The sequence below is a fragment of the Xyrauchen texanus genome, chromosome 3, assembly GCF_025860055.1.
Source record: "Xyrauchen texanus isolate HMW12.3.18 chromosome 3, RBS_HiC_50CHRs, whole genome shotgun sequence".
Taxonomy (NCBI): domain Eukaryota; kingdom Metazoa; phylum Chordata; class Actinopteri; order Cypriniformes; family Catostomidae; genus Xyrauchen; species Xyrauchen texanus.
The window spans coordinates 12724239-12742046 of NC_068278.1; the positions used below are offsets into that span (position 1 = coordinate 12724239).

Genomic DNA, 17808 nt, shown 5'->3' on the forward strand with positions numbered 1-17808 from the left:
TTTACACCAGACATTTAATCCAGTTATTAAATCCAAGGGTTTACTTACTTTTCCCACAGCACTGTGAACGTAGACATGAAAGATTATGATTTTGTGTGCGTTAGCTTAAACTTGTGACTGATGAAAATTATATCACATTTTATGACCAATTAATGCAGAAAACAAGCTAATTCCAAAGGGTACACATACTTTTTCTTGCCACTGTACGTTTCAATGTACTAAGCACACAGGCCTGTCAATATGTAAAATAAATAGCATAATATGTGCTGTTTAGGAAAATGGACAATTTTGTAAACAAATTTTGGTTTCTAAATGTTTATTGAATTTTGGCAGTTTCATGCTCTCAGCAGCGACATAAAACATGTTTGTCCCATTTAAAGTAACCTTGTATTCTATCTCACATTGCATTGTTTTTGTTCACAGTTATCATCAGCCTAACCAGAACAGACCTATAACCAAATGTTTTTAGTCTAGACTCACAATTTGAGAACCACAGCTTTAAAGGAATGTTTAGGATTCAATACAAGTTAAGCTCTGTCAACAGCATCTGTGTCATGTTGTCACTAACCACAGAACATATTTACTACCTGAGGAGGTAGTCATGTGAGATGCATGTTCTTAGGTATATGAAGTATGTGGTATTAATACACTCTTGCCAAATGTTGTACTCAAGGAGCGTGACCTTTATTTTCCCCATTATGCATGGAACTCAGTATTTTCCAAGTAAATATAACAAAATTAACATTGTGATTACATAATGGGAAACATTTTGCACTGGATAAAACAACTACTGTATAACAAAACTTTCACTTTTGAAGGATAGTAGTAATATCAACAATAAGAAAGACCTGACAAAGAATTCTAAATAGCCACAATAAGATATTTTTAATTGAGGCCATAAAATGACAACACATTCACTACCTACACTCTTTTTGAACATAGGAACTATTATTCTAGATATTGCTATACTTTTGGATGGCATATACTGTGGGACCATGACAACTAAATATCATGTAGCTCGATGGTTCTAAAACAATCCACATAGTGGACTTAAAAATAGAACCTAAATGGAGACTTTGGTTCAAGATATGTTTCAAAAGTGTGCTTTATACAGCAATTCTAAACAGGAAGCTTTACTTGAAGAATAAAATCTAAAAACAGACATTCTCCAAAGGAACAACAAGAATCGAAAGGCACAACACTGAATATTTCTAAACAGTTCTTTTAACCTCCAGTTCGAGTGGTAGTGCAGATTAGACAGACTTGTAAGATGAAGTCACAATGCTGCTCCATCGATGTATCATACATCTTTTTATTGGACTCTGATTGGCTCAATCCATTTAACTCAAGCAAACATATTGGCAGAAAAAAACATGTACTGTAACCTTGTACTTTACAACTTCCCCACCCCACTTTAAAAGTTCCCCATAGGGCCAGGTGGCATGTTTCTGGTCTTATAGAGCGCAACAGTGCCTGCCCACTTTTTCAGCCATCTTGGTTCTGGAAGTATTTTTCCCCATTAATGTTTTCCATAGGCTTCTCATAAAATCCTTTTAAAAATTGTTCTAAGTGATGGACTAAACCAACCTGCTTCAAGGTGAATCACATATTTACAAAGTTTGATTTGAAGCAAAAAATTATTCGAAAATCGGACAAATAGACAGACTGCGTACTCTAGCGTCTTTCAGGAGGGCACGCACTACCGCCCCATGAAGCATTGCGAATGATGTCATTGAATAAAGAAAGATGCAAATATATAAAACTGTTGATTTTTGGTTGTTGATTAGAAGTATAGAAACAGTATATTTTATGTTTACTGCAAAATACTTCAATATACACAAATAGGTAGTTTAAGGCTGAATGGAGTCCGACTTGATTACGGCATTCACAGTGCGTCATGGAAGTGGGCGGTCACTCTTGGGCTCTTTTCACAGGCTTTGTTGGCCGCAGTTCTCTGATTGGTGGATCTTTCTCTGATGAATCACGAGTAGTGTAGTTGTTCACAAGGAATAACACAGTCAAATGGCTTCAACGGAAGCATATACCATTGATGAACAACCTAAATGTTTGTTAGTAATCGTGGAAAATTAATTCATCTATGGAAAGAGTTATGGGATTTTTACTTGCAGGATTCATCAGTGCATGTTAGTCCAAAGAGTCTTGCTCTGCCTCTGAATCTACTTTCCATATTTCTGATGTCACCTATAGGCCACCCTGGCTATTGGATTATGTTAACCAAGAGCCAAATCACTTTTTAGGCATTCTTGTAGTGAACTCTTTACTCACTTTTTACAATCCAATAAATTAGTCCCGCCCTGTTGTGAATGCCTTTTCATGTTGATGTTAACATTATTTCTTAATCATCTTATTTTACACATTAGAAAAGTCCTAATATTTACATGTTTTCTGTTAATGATCTTTTATTAAAAATTACACAATACTAATAACAAAAACTCGAGTAGCTACTGATAATGTAAGGATGAAACGATAAACTACTTTTAAAACACTGAAACTCGTTATGAGTATTATAGGAAAAAATGAATAATGCTTTAATACTGACCAAAAACTCTATGGCAGCTGCACTATTTTATCTGTGCTTACCGAACAAATTTTCAGGACACTACCACATCTCACATACATCTTTGTAAAATATGGTCTGTAATGTTAAATGCAACCTGTCTCATATAATCACATTGCTATAACTACATTTTTGCAAAATCATTTTTAAGGTGGCTTGTACATATCATGGCAGTTTTCTGGTGAAATGAACACTAGAGGCGCTATATCAACAATGACCTGTATTTATCAGTTCAAAAAGACTTCCTTTCTTATGACATCTAAACAAAATCGAATTATCGCGGTAGCTCAACTGATGGAGCGTAACACTTCTGATGCTAAGGAGTCGTGCGCCGACAATGTCACAGAAGCACCACAAAATGACGTGGTTGCTTCAGAAATTGTGTTTTTCATGTCACATTTGATTTTATGACCATATCGGTTAGGTTTAAGGTTTAGGGTAGGGAGGTACGTTTTTAAGATTTAAACTCAAGAGTATTATCCTTAAAAACCTCATCTATTTAGAAGAAAATTTTACTTGCATTTAGCACCACCCTGTGGACATTTTACCTATTAACTGCCGTGACATGTGTAAGGAACCACATAATATCATTTTGCAAAAATGTCACGTAGTTTTCATGACTGGTTGTGCCACAGGATCAAGTGCATGAGATTATAGGGTCTGCTGGTTTATCCGATGACACAAACCATACCATCTTGTCCCTGAGAGCCAGCCTCAGAGTGGTCCATTTCACCTCCAGTGCACATTTAGTTTACAAGTACACAGCCTTGTGGGGCTTCTACGGTCTCCATCATCTCACAGTCCAGGAAGGGGGTCTCAGGTGCGGGCTGGGATGAAGGGCTCTTTACATTGCCCGGAGGGAGAGGTGGCATGGCGGGACTCCATGCGTAGAGAGGCTCTGTGGGGAGGGATGGTGTGTAGTTTGTGTGGCTGTCGGAGTGTGTAGGTGGTGACGGCCAGTCTGGATAGCGTGTTGCTTTGGGGCCGTATGGTAGAGATAAGGTGCTGGGCTCCAGGAAAGGGGTTAGGGTTTGGGTCCGTGTGAAGGGAGGGCTGGAGTGAGGGCTACTGCTGTGCTGGGGGTCTCGGCAGTCCTGAGGATTGGGGAAAGCATCTTCTGCCAGTTGCATCTGATGAAAGTAGGCCTGTACCTGAGACTGCTTCTGAAGATAGAGCCGTTTCTGCTGTAGTCTGCTCACATGATTACAAAGATGCATGTGTCATCACTGAAGAGTGACAAAAGTCAAAAAACCCACCACAGTGTCATTTCCAGAACATCTCAAATTCTGTATTGTTTACTAGAACTTTGTTTTTTTTTTAAGAAAACTATGCTTTGACTCCTTTGTCTTGCTAAGGCTAATTTCATAGCTAACATGTTTTGTATCCTAAATGAACACAATTAAGTAATATTTTCACACATTTTGCATAGTTTGGCAAAATTATACAATGATTGGAAATAACACTCCAACATGCAGGTTGCATACTTTGTGTTTAGAGAGCGGTGGTACTGCTGTACAAACATCACTTGTCTCGTATTTCATCTCAAGCATGCTCTAAATTGACACTTTTAGGGGCAAAATTGTTTGGTGTGGTGGACATGATGCCAAAACTGGGATAACTGTAATATTTGAAAATGTGCTAAAAGTAATTTTCACACAATACATTTTGAAATGGTTTGTTTATTTCACTCTTTGTTTAGATTTAGATATTGTTGTAACCTCCTGAGACCCTGCCTCCACATGCGTGGGCATTATGTTTTGGCTTTGCATAATTCAAATTTAAACTGACTCATCTCAGTTCAGGAGACTCTGGACTCTGAGTAAGGGGTTAAACTTTCGATACACCATGTCATGTGCGAAAACAACATGGCGGTGATCTCAGCTGAGTTTGTCTTTGGGAGAAACGGCCAAAAAAAATCTACATCTGGTAAGAAAGTGAACTTAAGTTTTTTTTACATTGAAACCTGTTTGGGTCACAAAATTTGAGTCTCTAGTTTCATCTAATATGCCATTTAAAAACTGTCATTGATTTATTGCGAAATGGCACACTGCTAAACGTGTGAGTACTACAGGCTCATTTTCCTTAACATATCCAACTGTATATTCACTGTGCATCATCACGAGAATCAATGGATGCATCCAAAAGCTGAAAAATGTAGGCTGTATACAGAGTTAGGATGAAAATAACTTGAGATCTGTTCTGAGACCAGTGCAGACAGACAGCACACTGGAGGTTAAGCCATTCCCTAATTAGGGAGCATCCTATAGCTTTCCTATGCAACCAAGTGCATTCACTCCTAACATCTGATCAAAAGTTCAGTTTCAGGCTGCAGATGATGTTTGGACCACTCAACATGTTTAGATGACGTGACAATGGTTATCAGTACATAGATTCAGAATTTGTCTAACAAAATTTTATTTTAACATGGTTGGCAGTGATTGGATGATGTTTGAATCAGAATTAATTGTGCACATTTCTGATCTAATGTCTGTAACATCTCTAAAACACGAATAACCAACACTCCTGGAAACACAATAAAATATTTGATTGACTTTCAATAGTTTGGCATTATTTATCATAACTTAGTCCCGCTGTCCACATATGTTGTCCACATACATTTTTAGGAAAATGATTTGCTCTAGAATGTTGTTGTTTTTTTGCATGTTTATTATGTGCTACTAGTTGCAAATCAAAAAGGGAAATGTAAAATGCACACTGCAGTCACGCTCAGGTCTCAGGAGGTTAAACGTGTTCTAAATTGTATTTTTATAATAGTTGTTATAGATTCATATTGAACGTCTGGGACAAGGCTCAAATATTTAAAATCCATACATTAAAGGAATTTGAAAAGTACCAAACATAAAAGATGAAGTCCTGATTAAAAATGTTCAAGTCAGTTTTAATCTGACCTTCATATAACAAAAAGACAAAAGCTGAAATCTGTTAGTTTTAATATAAAACAACCCCTGGGACATGAAATTGCCCAAAGTTAAAGAAACAAAGGGATAGTTTACCCCAAAAGGAGAATTATGTAATTATCTACTATACATCTATTATATACTGCGAATGCAACAGGAGAGCTATGGCAGAAGTCAAGAATTTCTGTGAATAACGACTTAAATTTTGGTCTGCTCCTTACACAAAACTATCATATGATCCAATCAGACTTGGAATATAGCGCACAAGTCGTATGGGGTACGTTTATGGTGCTTTTTTTTTGTCCTTTTGGAGCTGGACAAATCTGCTTTTGTTATACAGACAAAAAAAGTTAGACATTCTGCTCACTCCTTTTGTGTGGGATGATGTCTGAATTTAAATTATATATATATTTTTAAACTATCCCTTAAAGAAAATAAAAGTAGTTGTCTCTGACCTGTGCTCCTGTAGATGTTGCTCTAAAGTGCGCGGTGCAGGCTCTATACAAAACATCTGAGCACTTCCAAGACCACTCGCCAACTGACTGTCCCTCTGAAAAAAAAGCCATAGTCAATTACTATTACTATTAGGGATGTCCCGATACAGATATTGATATTGGAATCAGGTCTGACACCACGCTCATACTTCTACATACATCTGATGTATGACTGTCACTGCATAAACATTCAGCGCACAAATTAAAATCACGTTATGTCCTAGTACAGACTACATACAGTATATATTTAATTAATTAGCAGCCGTTTGCGGTTTAATAATCACATTTGGTCATATACAGTAGCAACCTGCTTTCTGGAGGTGAGAATCTACCATCAAATACACACAAACTGAAAGGGCATCACTTCTAAATAAAAGCTCCAATTAAATGGAAAAAAGTATCACTAATTTAGTTATGTACTATTTATAGTTATGTAATTTACTACTACTAATAATACTGATAAAAAATCAATAATGATTATTTTAGATTTAAGCAATATCTCACATCTGTGATTCTCTGTTTTGCAGCGCTTTATTTGACAAAAATAACTCCAATGTTGTATTTTGGAGTGTGTTGTGAGATTCTGTATAAAAGCACTTCATGTAATAAAAAAATAATACCATATTATGTAAAAAATGTATTGTTCTATTTTCATTTAATAACAGTTTAAATTAATTAATTTACAGAGGTGGGTATCGTGCTACATTTACTCCGTTACATTTACTTGAGTAACATTTTGGGGAAAACTTTAAAGTTTTAAACCAACGTTTAAAAGTGGGTACTTTTTACTTTTAACTTTTACTTCTTTACAATGGGCGCCGTTCCTGTCATTACATTACCTGGTTACATTTAAATGAATGTGTAATTTATTGAGAGATTATTGAATAGGACTTTTATGACAGTGGAAATTGAGCTGGGCCTCACTTGTTATTCTTACTAAATAATATATTAATATAATAAATCTTCATTCTGTTTGTCATTTTTTTATATATACTCTGTTCATTTAAAGATTAAACACATTTTATCAAATAAAAGGTACATTTGAAAATGTATCTGTATGTTTTGCGTCTCTATATGCTATTATGTTAATCAAGTAAAAAAGTAATTTAACACATTCAGCATGAAATAAAACAGTGAAGTGTGTGTGGAGTGAAATGCAGTGAAGGAGGCAGTAAACTCCCAGCTCTTAAGTCTTCCCCACAGTGGATTGTGGGCATTTAACTGTTGTTGAGTGTACATCAGAATTCAGACACTCCTACAAAATGGCGGACACACGATATAGTGCACTGTATAGTGGATAGGGGGCGGTTTCAGACACCGAGTGTTCTGCGACCGGGGGTTGGTGCCCTATGCAGGTTGCATACTTTGTGTTTAGAGAGCGGCGGAACTGCTGTGCAGAACTAATGATCTAAATACTTATGAAAACTGTAACTACACTGAAATAAGAATCCATGCAGGACTTTAAAAGCTATGACATAGTGAAAGTAAGCATTACTAAAGCATGATCTTTCTTTGGTTTATATTTCAGCATTATATATAATGTCCTTGTGGGACATTTTCACGTTTTCACAGTAATAATTACTAGAAATGTTCCTCAAACCTATTTACTCACCCTCATGCCATCCCAGATATGTATGAATTTAAAAATAAAAAAAAAATCTAAAATATTCTTCTAAAAATCTTAATTTGTGTTCCGCAGAAGAAAGGAAGTCATACACATCTGGAATGGCATGAGGGTGAGTAAATTATGAGATAATTTTCATTTTTGAGTAAACTATCTCTATAAAGTAATAGCTCAGCCATAACTTAATATTCTGTCATCATTTCCCAACCCTCATGTTGTTCCAAACCTGTGTGACCCTTTGTATTCTGTGGAACACAAAATATGTTGGACAGAATGTTAAGGACAGACAGTATAAGTCACCATTCACTTTCAGTATATATATATATATATAAAACATTTAGTCTAATATCTCCTTGTATAGTGTTGCATGGAAGAAAGAATGTCATACAGGTTTGGAACAGCATGATGGTGAATAATGACAGAATTTTAAATAATAATAATAATTCTGTAATACATGTTAAATATGTATTATGTATGGAATATAGGGGAGTAAACGTCTATTATGACATTTGTGAAAGTAACGAGTTACTCACTACTTGAGTACTCTTTTAATTGGATACTTTCTTACTCTTACTCAAGTAATCATTTATGTTAGTACTTCTACTTGAGCAATTGTGTTTTTTAAGTAATTATACTTTTATTTGAGAACAGTTTTGGCTACTCTACCCACCTCTGTTAATTTATTTAGACCTCATTTTGATGATACAATTTAAATAAATGGTTGAAAAAGGAATTCAGAAAAAATGTAATGACATACTCATCCAATTTACATTTAAGCTTAATTTTAGTGACTACAATTTACCGAGCAGCAACAAGAGGTCTATCTATATGGAATAAATTAAATATTTTGGTCCATTTACACATTATGGTGTACAACAGGGGTGCTCATCACATCGATCGCAAGACAACCACTGGTCGATCTTGCTAAAGGGTCAGAAGAGAAAGGGAGTAGAAAGAGAAACTACACAAAAAATTATAATCTTAAAGATGACTTTTATTTCCTAATTTTGGCTCCACCGCGAAAATTCCGAAACGCAGGGGAAGTCTGATATTGGTTAGAGATAGATTTATGGGTAGGGTAGGGTTACGGTTATAGTTTATCAGACCAATCAGGTATGGCTTTCCTCATGAATATAAATGACTCGTCCACTGCCATTTTTAAATTTGCCCTCTGCGCACTGTCTGACAGACGGACGGCTCATTTCTGTTTGTGTGCTGATGTGCTCTCATGGTAATGGAGATATGGTGTGAGAGAGTCAAATACACTTCAAAATGCCTGTCTTGGCGAGGCAATAATAGAAAAACAATCAGTTATGTCTAAAGTAAATAAATACCAGGACAAAAAAAGCAGATTTGTATCAAAATATCGGATCTTTGCATTAAATGCAGCCTGATAAACCAGCTTCTGCCTATGATATTATTATTCATCAAACAACAATAACAAGAAAACAAGACAACCATTCACTGCTCTTAGCTGAATAACTTTAGTAGCTTTAAAAAATATGAATGTATTGTAATCATGCAGTTAAGCTCTGTAATCCATGTAGTTTCATGTTACATTACATTTCTGAATGTATACTTGAATATTTACATTTATGCATTTGGCAGATGCTTTTATCCAAAGTGACTTACAGTGCCCTGATTACAGGGAAATTGCCTTGCTCAAGGACACAATGGGGGTGGCTGTGGGGATCAAACCGGCAACCTTCTGCTTACCAGTTCAGTGCATTAGCCCACTACGCCACCACCACTCCTGTGTTTATTGATACTGCTGTTAGAAATTGTAAGCACTGCTTTCTTAATTTTTGTTATACATTTTTGACTGTTTCCTTGCCGTGAATAACTAGTTGAGAACTTGAAACAATGTTTACCTTATTAACAAATTAGTATTCATTTTGGTATTTGTCAAATTTCACTGGTATTGGTTCCGACTACTGAAACTGTGTTATCGTGACAACACTGCCTTCAAAGGCATGGTAGATCTTACTACTAATAGCATTATGAAAAAGTAGATCTCAGAAGTTTGAGCACCCCAGGTGTACAACAATAAAGTAATATTCAGTTTTGTGAAACCTGTAGTCGCTGAGCGAGGTACTGTGTCTCTAAACTCTGTCTTCTTGACAGCAGATAAGGGTGCATTTTACCAGTGAAAGCTGTCATATCTTTTCCACTTGGACACTGGCGCACATCTCCCTGAAATCATGAAAGAATTTGTAAGTCAAGAAAATAATAAGCTGGAGAAAAAAAAAGCTAAAAGTTTATTTTATTTTGTGACCGCTGTTACAACTGATAATCAAATTGAAAACAAATCTGAGATGATCCTGAATAGAGGAAAGAGTACTGAAAATATTTACTTGAGTAAAACTATTGCAATTGAAGAAATTATTCACTTTTAGAAGCAGTGAGAAATAACTCATGTGAGAGTAAATAAGTATTTTGCTGAAGTAATTACAAATTACTTTATGCAAAAAGCTATATTACATACTGTATAGTATGTTTAATAACCTACAGTATACATTAAATAAATATATGATATTTGATTTAAGTATAAGATGGATCAGTTGGTAACACTTTTCAATAATGTTCCATTCATTAACAATAGTTAATGCATTAGCTCTCATGAACAAAAAATTAACAATTTATTGTTTACAGCATTTATTATCAATCTTCATTAATTTTAGTTAATAAAAATACAATTGTTCATTTTTAGTTAATATTGTATTTACTAATGTTAACAAACACAACTGTTGATTTAAAAGTGAATTAATATATGATGAAATTAACATGAACTTAGATTAATAAGTGCTTAATAAAAACTGTTCATTTTTAGTTCATGTTAACTAATGTTATTAACAAACGTTAACAAATTGAACGTTATTGTAAAGTGTTACTGATCAATTTAGTGTCTCTAAAACTCTGCATATAACTGTTATGGACACTGCAAACATTGTTACTGTCTCTTTAAGAAACGTCCATCACTTGAACAGAGGATAGTTCTGTGCAGTTTTGTGTTCTGAATTTTGCATTTGAGAACTGTAAAACAATTTCTTACCATGGTGGACCGTACCATACTGTCAAGTATTGTTTTATTTTGTGACAATAAAGAAGATATTGAAAATATTTCTTATCATAGGCCTATGTGTATTTCTTTTTTGCGTACCCAATATATCTGAGCAATACACTGATGAGCCAAAATATTATGACCACTCACAGGTGAAGCAAATAACGTTGAGTTCCAATCAGAAGAAGTTTGCCTGGTCCGATGAGTCCCGTTTTCTCTTACTTCACGTGGATGGCCGTGTACGCGTGCACCGTTTATCTTGGGAAGTGATGGCACCAGGATGCCCTATGGGAAGATGACAAGCCAGTTGCTCTGGGCAATGTTCTTCTGGGAAACCCTGTGTCCAGCTATTCATGTGGATGTCAATTTGACTTGTGCCATCTGCCTAAACATCGTTGCAGACCATGTACACCCCTTCATGGCAATGGTATTCCCTGATGGCAGTGGACTCTTTCTGCCACACTGCACACATTGTATGGGAATGGTTTGAGGAACATGATAAAGAGTTCAAGTTGTTGCCCTGGCCTCCAAATTCCCTAGATCTCAATCCGATTGAGCATCTGTGGAATGTGCTGGATCAACAAGTCCGATCCATGGTGGCTCCACCTCGCGACTTCCAGGACTTGAAGGATCTGCTGCTAGTATCTTGGTGCCAGATACCAAAGGACACCTTCAGGGGTCTTCTAGAGTCCATGCCTCGGCAGGTCATAGCTGTTTTGGCGGCACGCAGAGGACCAACTGCATATTAGGCAGGTGGTCATAATGTTTTGGCTCATCAGTGTATATTAGGACTGCCAAAGATAATTTATTAGATAACTTAATTAAATGTTGCTTTTAAAAAGCATTTCAATTCATTTTCATGTTGCATTTACTTAATTTGACATTTCAAGTGAGGGACTAGATGGATTAGGACTAAATGCAGTAAATATGCTAAAATGTTATAAATATAGGCTTATTAAGGAGCATATTTAGTCAAATTCAGACATTTACATCAACTCCAAAAACATGATTATGTTAAAAAAAACCTAAATGGTTAGTTACATATTGTCTTTTTAAATGCATTTAAACATTTATTTTGAGACAGAAAGTTACAAGTAAAGTCATATCACGCATAGGCACATTTCAATTGGAAAGCAAATTTAGTGCTTGTAACTCTCCTAATATTCAGGGATGTTATGTCATTTTTGTGTACTCTGTAAAAGTGGTTAAAAAGTTTCATATTTCATTTTTAATAAACTGAAATAAAATAAAATCTACTATTATTTATTTATACTCAAAAAGTACGGTTACAATTTTATTGGATCCCTTCTAAAGATTGTATAGGCTTGGTCTTTAAGACACACCCACCTGCTGGCGATGCCAATCAGAAGTTGGAAACACAACCCATGTCTTTTTGGGGGGGTTAAGATCCAAGATTTTGGTTGAAGGTTCAGAGTTGTTTGTGTGATGTTTTGGGCACTCAAATTTTATTTTGCCCCAGACTTTGCATTTTGGGCGATGGAGCGGTCATACATTTGGGGGACAAACATATACAAAATGTGATTCTGACCAATATTCTGATTGATTAAGGGGTTGGAAGTCAGACAGAGGGCCATCATTTCCAGAGAGGTGTGAGGAGATGGGGTGGGTGGCAGCTTTCAAGGAGGTGGCAAGTAGAAGGCTGGGGTTTGGGGGACTTGTCAGAAAATGGGGTAATTGTTTAGCAGTTTTGGGGGACTCTCTGGGAAGGGAGGGAGAAAGAGAGGTCTAGATAAAGTTACAGTGACAAATTAACTCAAGTACTCTATCAAGAGCAGTTGTAATTCATTACTTTCCACCTCAAGTGATCTGACCTGGTGAGTGAGTGGATGGTGAGGCTCTATCAGCTCCTGAGGGTTGATGGTGGGGTTGGCGTCTCCTCCACCACCTCCTAAAACTATCTGGGCTTTATTCAGCTCCAGAAAGCCCTTGGTCCTGGCCAGGTTCTGGAGGTGCTGTTTGAATGCCACTAAACCTGTAAAAGCACAGATGCTAAGAATACAAAAGACTGTGGCTGCTGCAGGGGTGGTCTGATTCATAGTTTCACCTCCTGCTATAATTAGTACAGAAATGAATCACTGAGATTATGTTTAGGTTTAAAACATGGTCATTATTAATGGAGGGTCAGAGATCAGTCAGAATGAGTGATATTTTCAACAGTGCTAAAGATGATCACTCTAGATTTTGTGTTCACTTTAATTAAAAAGGAATGAGTAAGCATATGCGTAGGATTTCATTGCATACTAAAGTTGATGAATTCTGATCAGCATATTTGTAAAGAGAAAAGACATTAACAATAAAGATTCTAAATGTCATAGATTGAACTCATGTCTGAAAATCAAGCATGGAGAAAACTTTGCATCATCCTGATGTATATCAAATAAGCTTAAAAGGAAAACAAGTTTCAATTTCGAAGAGAAGCTGCATAGTTTACATTTGAGAAACTATAATAGATTTTTTAAACAAAAACTGATACTTCCTGTGAATTCTGATTGGAGAAGTCTAGTTGAAGCCATTGTAAAACACTGATAAACAACACCTGATTAATGTGACCGCACTTTCTTTGTTAAAGGGATAGTTCGCTTAAAAAGGAATTTTCTCTGATCAGTTACTCACCCTCATGTCATCCAAAATGTGTATAACTTTCTTTCTTCTGCAGAAAACAAATTAATTTTTAAATGAATATATTTCAGCTCTGTAGGTCCATACAATGCAAGTAAAAACTGACTAGAAGTTTGAAGCTTCAAAAATCACATAAAAGCAGTATAAAAGTAATCCATACAATCAAGTTGTTATATCTATATTTTCAGAAGTGATATGACACTAGGTGTGAAACATAGCAATATTTAAGTCCTTTTTTTACCATAAATCTACACTTTCACTTTCATATTCTTCTTTTTTTTCCACATGTTTCTTTTATGCAAGCTGTGCATATCGCCACCTACTGAACAGGAAGGAGAATTTATCAAAAGAAAAGTCTTAAAAATTGATCTGTTTCTCACCCACACATCATATCGCTTCTGAAGGTATAGATTTAACCACTGGTGTCATATGGATTACTTTTATGCTACCTTTATATGTATTTGTGAGCTTCAAAGTTCTGGCCACCATTTACTTGCATTATACTGACCTAGAGATCTGAGATATGCTTCTAAAAAACTTTATTTGTGTTCTGCAGGAGAAAGAAAGTCATACACCATCTGAGAATTTTTGGGTGAACTGTTTCTTTAAGTAATGGGAAAAGTTGCTACATTGCTTAGCAACTGTAAACAGCCTACAGTTAGGATAATAAACTATATTGCTTGGTGGAACTTTATTCCAATTAAACTTTATTCCAATTAATAATAACTGTAACTTTAAATTGAACTTGGCTGTCTTCTCATATTGCTGTTGCTGCAGTTTTATAAAAACAAAACACCACTTAAGGTCCTGCATTACAGTGTTTTTAATACTTCGAGTTGTACCTAAGAACACTCCTTACCTGTGGTAAAATCACTGTAACGCTCGACCTCTTGTGGCTTATAGATTTATTTGAATATTTAGAATTTTTGGTTATGAAGTTTTCATTTGCCTAGTTTGCTGACCAGAATCCCAGCCCTCTTTGTTTCAGAGGTTAAGAGAAAAGTGATGGTGTATCTGCCAAAGAACAAATAAAAATGACAATTCAGTCTGACCTTGTGTAAGTGAAGTGTCCGAAGCCCGCCGTCCCTCTCTGAAACTGATTAGTGAGTGATTATGTGCATCACGTCCCTCTGGGTTAAGTGGCTGCAGGGTGGGATTCGGGGGCTTCATGCCATGGAAGACCGGTGCTTGGGAGCTGGCAGGTGTAGTATTTAATACATCTTTAAGAGCAGGATTCTCCTCAAGCAAGCTGAAGTCACTCTGAGTAGAACCCATGCTGTATTCTGAGTCCATACTGCCGAGAGATGGGTTGAGACCTGTGGCGAGAGGCTCCTTTTTAGTGTACTCTAACTTAAGTGTACTTATACTTAAGTTGAATATAACAGGCTCCAAAATGAAGGCTTGACAAGTGTAAAATGCAAGTATAAATTTGCTTTGGTAAGTTAATTGATGGGAGTTCCCTATCTGTCACGCACTCGATGTTGTGTCGATGTAGTGACACTAGGGGTCTCCCTTGGGAGCCCTAAATACCTCTGATCTTTGAGAAAAGGCCAATGGGAATTGGCGAGTGGAATTTGCATGCCACTCCCCCAGACTTACAAGTATAAAAGGAGCTGGCTTGCAACCACTCATTCAGATTTTTTCTTCGGAGCCAAGCGGTTGTGTTCAGCAAGCTGAATTCCTCTCATCCAGTCTGACGCGAGGATTCGGCTGGGCTACAATCCTCGGGTGCAGTCGCAACAGTCACAGGCTGACACGGAGCTGGTAGCCATGCTTTCCCGGGCAGCTGCGAGCGTCGGAACCCTCCACTCCCCCTGGAACCCTCGCGGCTTGATGATTGGTTCCAGGGCCCAGAGTGCCACTCATGGCCATGCCACACCCTGGTTCCTTTCTTACCGGAAGTGCACGATGAGCTCACGAGATTGTGGCGGGAACCTTTTACTGCCTGGACCCGATTTGTGGGCTCCCCCACTCTCACTACCCTTGACGGCGGGGCTGCCGGGAGGTACTCTGCAATTCCCCAGATGGATCAGGTGGTTGCGGTGCACCTGTGCCAGCAGAGCGCAGCCACCTCGCAGAACCATCCGAGACTCCCGTCCAGTAGGCTTACATCGTCACTGGCGGCTAAGGCTTACAGAGTGGCTGAACAGGCTGCCTCCGCCCTGCACGCCTTGGCTCTCCTGCAGGTGCAAAAAGCCAAGGTGCTGAAAGAACTATACGAGGGTAGTCCTGACACGGGATTGATGCGCTCAGCGACCGAGCTTGCCCTCCGGGCGACGAAGGTCATGACGCGGTCTCTTGGGCAGGCGATGTCCACCTTGGCGGTCCAGAATAGACCTGGTAGAGACGAAGGAGGCTGAAAAGATATGATTCCTTGACGCCCCCATTTCCCAGGTTGGCCTATTCGGCGACAATCTTGAGGACTTTGCCCAGCAGTTCTTGACGGTTAAGAAGCAGACAGAGGCCATCCAACACATTCTGACTGGCGCAGTTCAAGATACCGCACCCCGTCTGCTCATCACCAATGGTTTCCCCCTGCGGCAGCAACAACAGCTTTGACACAGCCCACCCCATTAGGCCGGCCCCGGCATGGAGACACCCACTGGAAGCAGAAGCCACCTGTCTCGCGACCAGCCGCTAAGAACCCGAGGATGGCTTCAAAGCGCCCCTGAGACGGGCGATAATATATACGCCCTCCTTGGGGCTACGAGCACACTCTACTAGGAGTGTAGCGGCTTCCTGGGCCCTGACCAATGGTACCTCATTGGCAGACATTGGCAGAGCAGCGGGCTAGGCAACATCAAGGTTTTACAATCTCCGGGTTGAGCCAGTCTCGTCCTGTGTATTTTCAGGTACGAGCAGGAAAGTTCCGGGACAGCTGGCCGGGTGTACCGCTTGCGCATATCGCCTTTCCCCTCCCTGAGGTGAAGACGTGCGCTTTTTACCCCCAGTCGTGCTCCCGAAGTCATAGACACTGGATGTCCTTCCTACTTAGCCCTATGACAGGCAAGTTTACGGAGAAACTCGCTGCCGGCCCAGTACGTGTGCTAACTAGGCCCTGTACTGGGGTAGGTGGTCCACATGCGCTGGTTGCCCGTGGTAATATTGTGTGACGTATATCCCGTGAAACAGTTTCCCCACAGGTAAACCCGCATCTTGGTCACCGTGTTTGTAGAGGTCGTGTTTGCTGAGTGACAGATCCTGGTTACTTTCGTAACCTCCGTTCCCTGATGGAGGACACTGAACTACCCTCTGAAATGACCGGGACCTTGTCTCGGCTCCTCAGCACAAAACCTGAATGAGTGGTTGCAAGCCAGCTTCTTTTATACCCATATGTCCAGGGGAGTGGCATGCAAATTCCACTCGCCAATTCCCATTGGACTTTTCTCAAAGATCAGAGGTGTTTGGGGCTCTCAAGGGCGACCCCTAGTGTCACTACATTGACACAACATCTCGTTCCCTCCAACAGGGAACGGAGGTTACGAAAGTAACCAGGACGTTATAGGACAGTTGGCTGGAAACTTTGTAGGACCTTAAGCACTGTGCACTTAATGCACTTTCCATTACGCATTGCACTGCATTCGTTTATTTCAACTATTATTAATAATCTTATAAACTATTATTTATTATCTGTTATTTTTCATTTTTAATGACATTATAATTGTATTATAATTATTTATTTATATTTGTTTTAAAATAATTTATTCTAATTCACTTTCTTTTTAAAGATTTTAAAATGGACTTTTGTGCCTTAGTTTTTCTATTATTATGTAAAGCATTCTGAATTACCATAGACCTTTTTTAAAATGGTTTTACAATGTTGAAATAAATAATTACAGGGTAAACTTCAGTAGAGGTAAATGGGAGACCACAGCCAATATTATATTGTTTGTTCCCATATTCTCCAACAGTAAAATAAAAAAATCCACTATTGTGTTCCCACGACTTTCCACAAGAGGAAACAAATAGAGAGCGGTTGGTTACAGCAGTCAGAAGAGAGAAGAGGCCAATTTTACTATCACTCCCTCAGCAGCTGTATTAGATACCCCACTACAGCTGTGGTAACTTTTTTTTTTTTTTTTACTAATTCCAGGGTAATATACTGTAACACAAAGCAAAATGTTATAAATTTACACCAAATAATTAACAATTTTTTTTTATATAAATTAAAAAAAAAAGGTCTGATACGAACAAATCAAAGTGATTAAAAAAAAGCTACCACAAAAAATGATTTGCATTTCAACAAGAGAAGAAGATTGTCTATATGCAACGATTGATGCAATGGACAGAAGGAACTGACAAATATATATATATATTTATATTTTTATATTTATTATAATTTTCTCCCCCTTTTCTCCTCCTCGTGGTGGCGTAGTGACTTGCCTCAATCCGGGAGGCGAAGGACGAATCTCAGTTGCTTCCACATCTGAGACCGTCAATCCGCACATCTTATCACGTGGCTTGTTGAGTGCTTTAGCACGGAGACATAGTGT

At 38.0% G+C, this 17808-nt stretch overlaps 1 protein-coding gene across 2 annotated transcripts in view; it reads right to left on the bottom strand.

Annotated features, from left to right (window-relative positions):
* Window positions 1-307: 307 nt before the first annotated feature.
* The window catches only part of LOC127620736 (serine/threonine-protein kinase SIK2-like), a 42102-nt gene continuing 24601 nt past the window's right edge, over window positions 308-17808 (bottom strand). The window contains exons 11-15 of one of the 2 annotated variants that reach the window (XM_052093943.1): window positions 14368-14631; window positions 12508-12668; window positions 9688-9807; window positions 5952-6046; window positions 308-3769 (exon numbers count right to left, since the gene is read on the bottom strand). In XM_052093943.1, coding sequence (XP_051949903.1) covers window positions 3325-3769; window positions 5952-6046; window positions 9688-9807; window positions 12508-12668; window positions 14368-14631 — 1085 coding nt within the window. In that variant the 3' untranslated portion in view covers window positions 308-3324. Of the gene's footprint in view, window positions 3805-5951; window positions 6047-9687; window positions 9808-12507; window positions 12669-14367; window positions 14632-17808 lie in introns of both variants that reach the window. The other variant, XM_052093948.1, reaches the window with a different exon arrangement.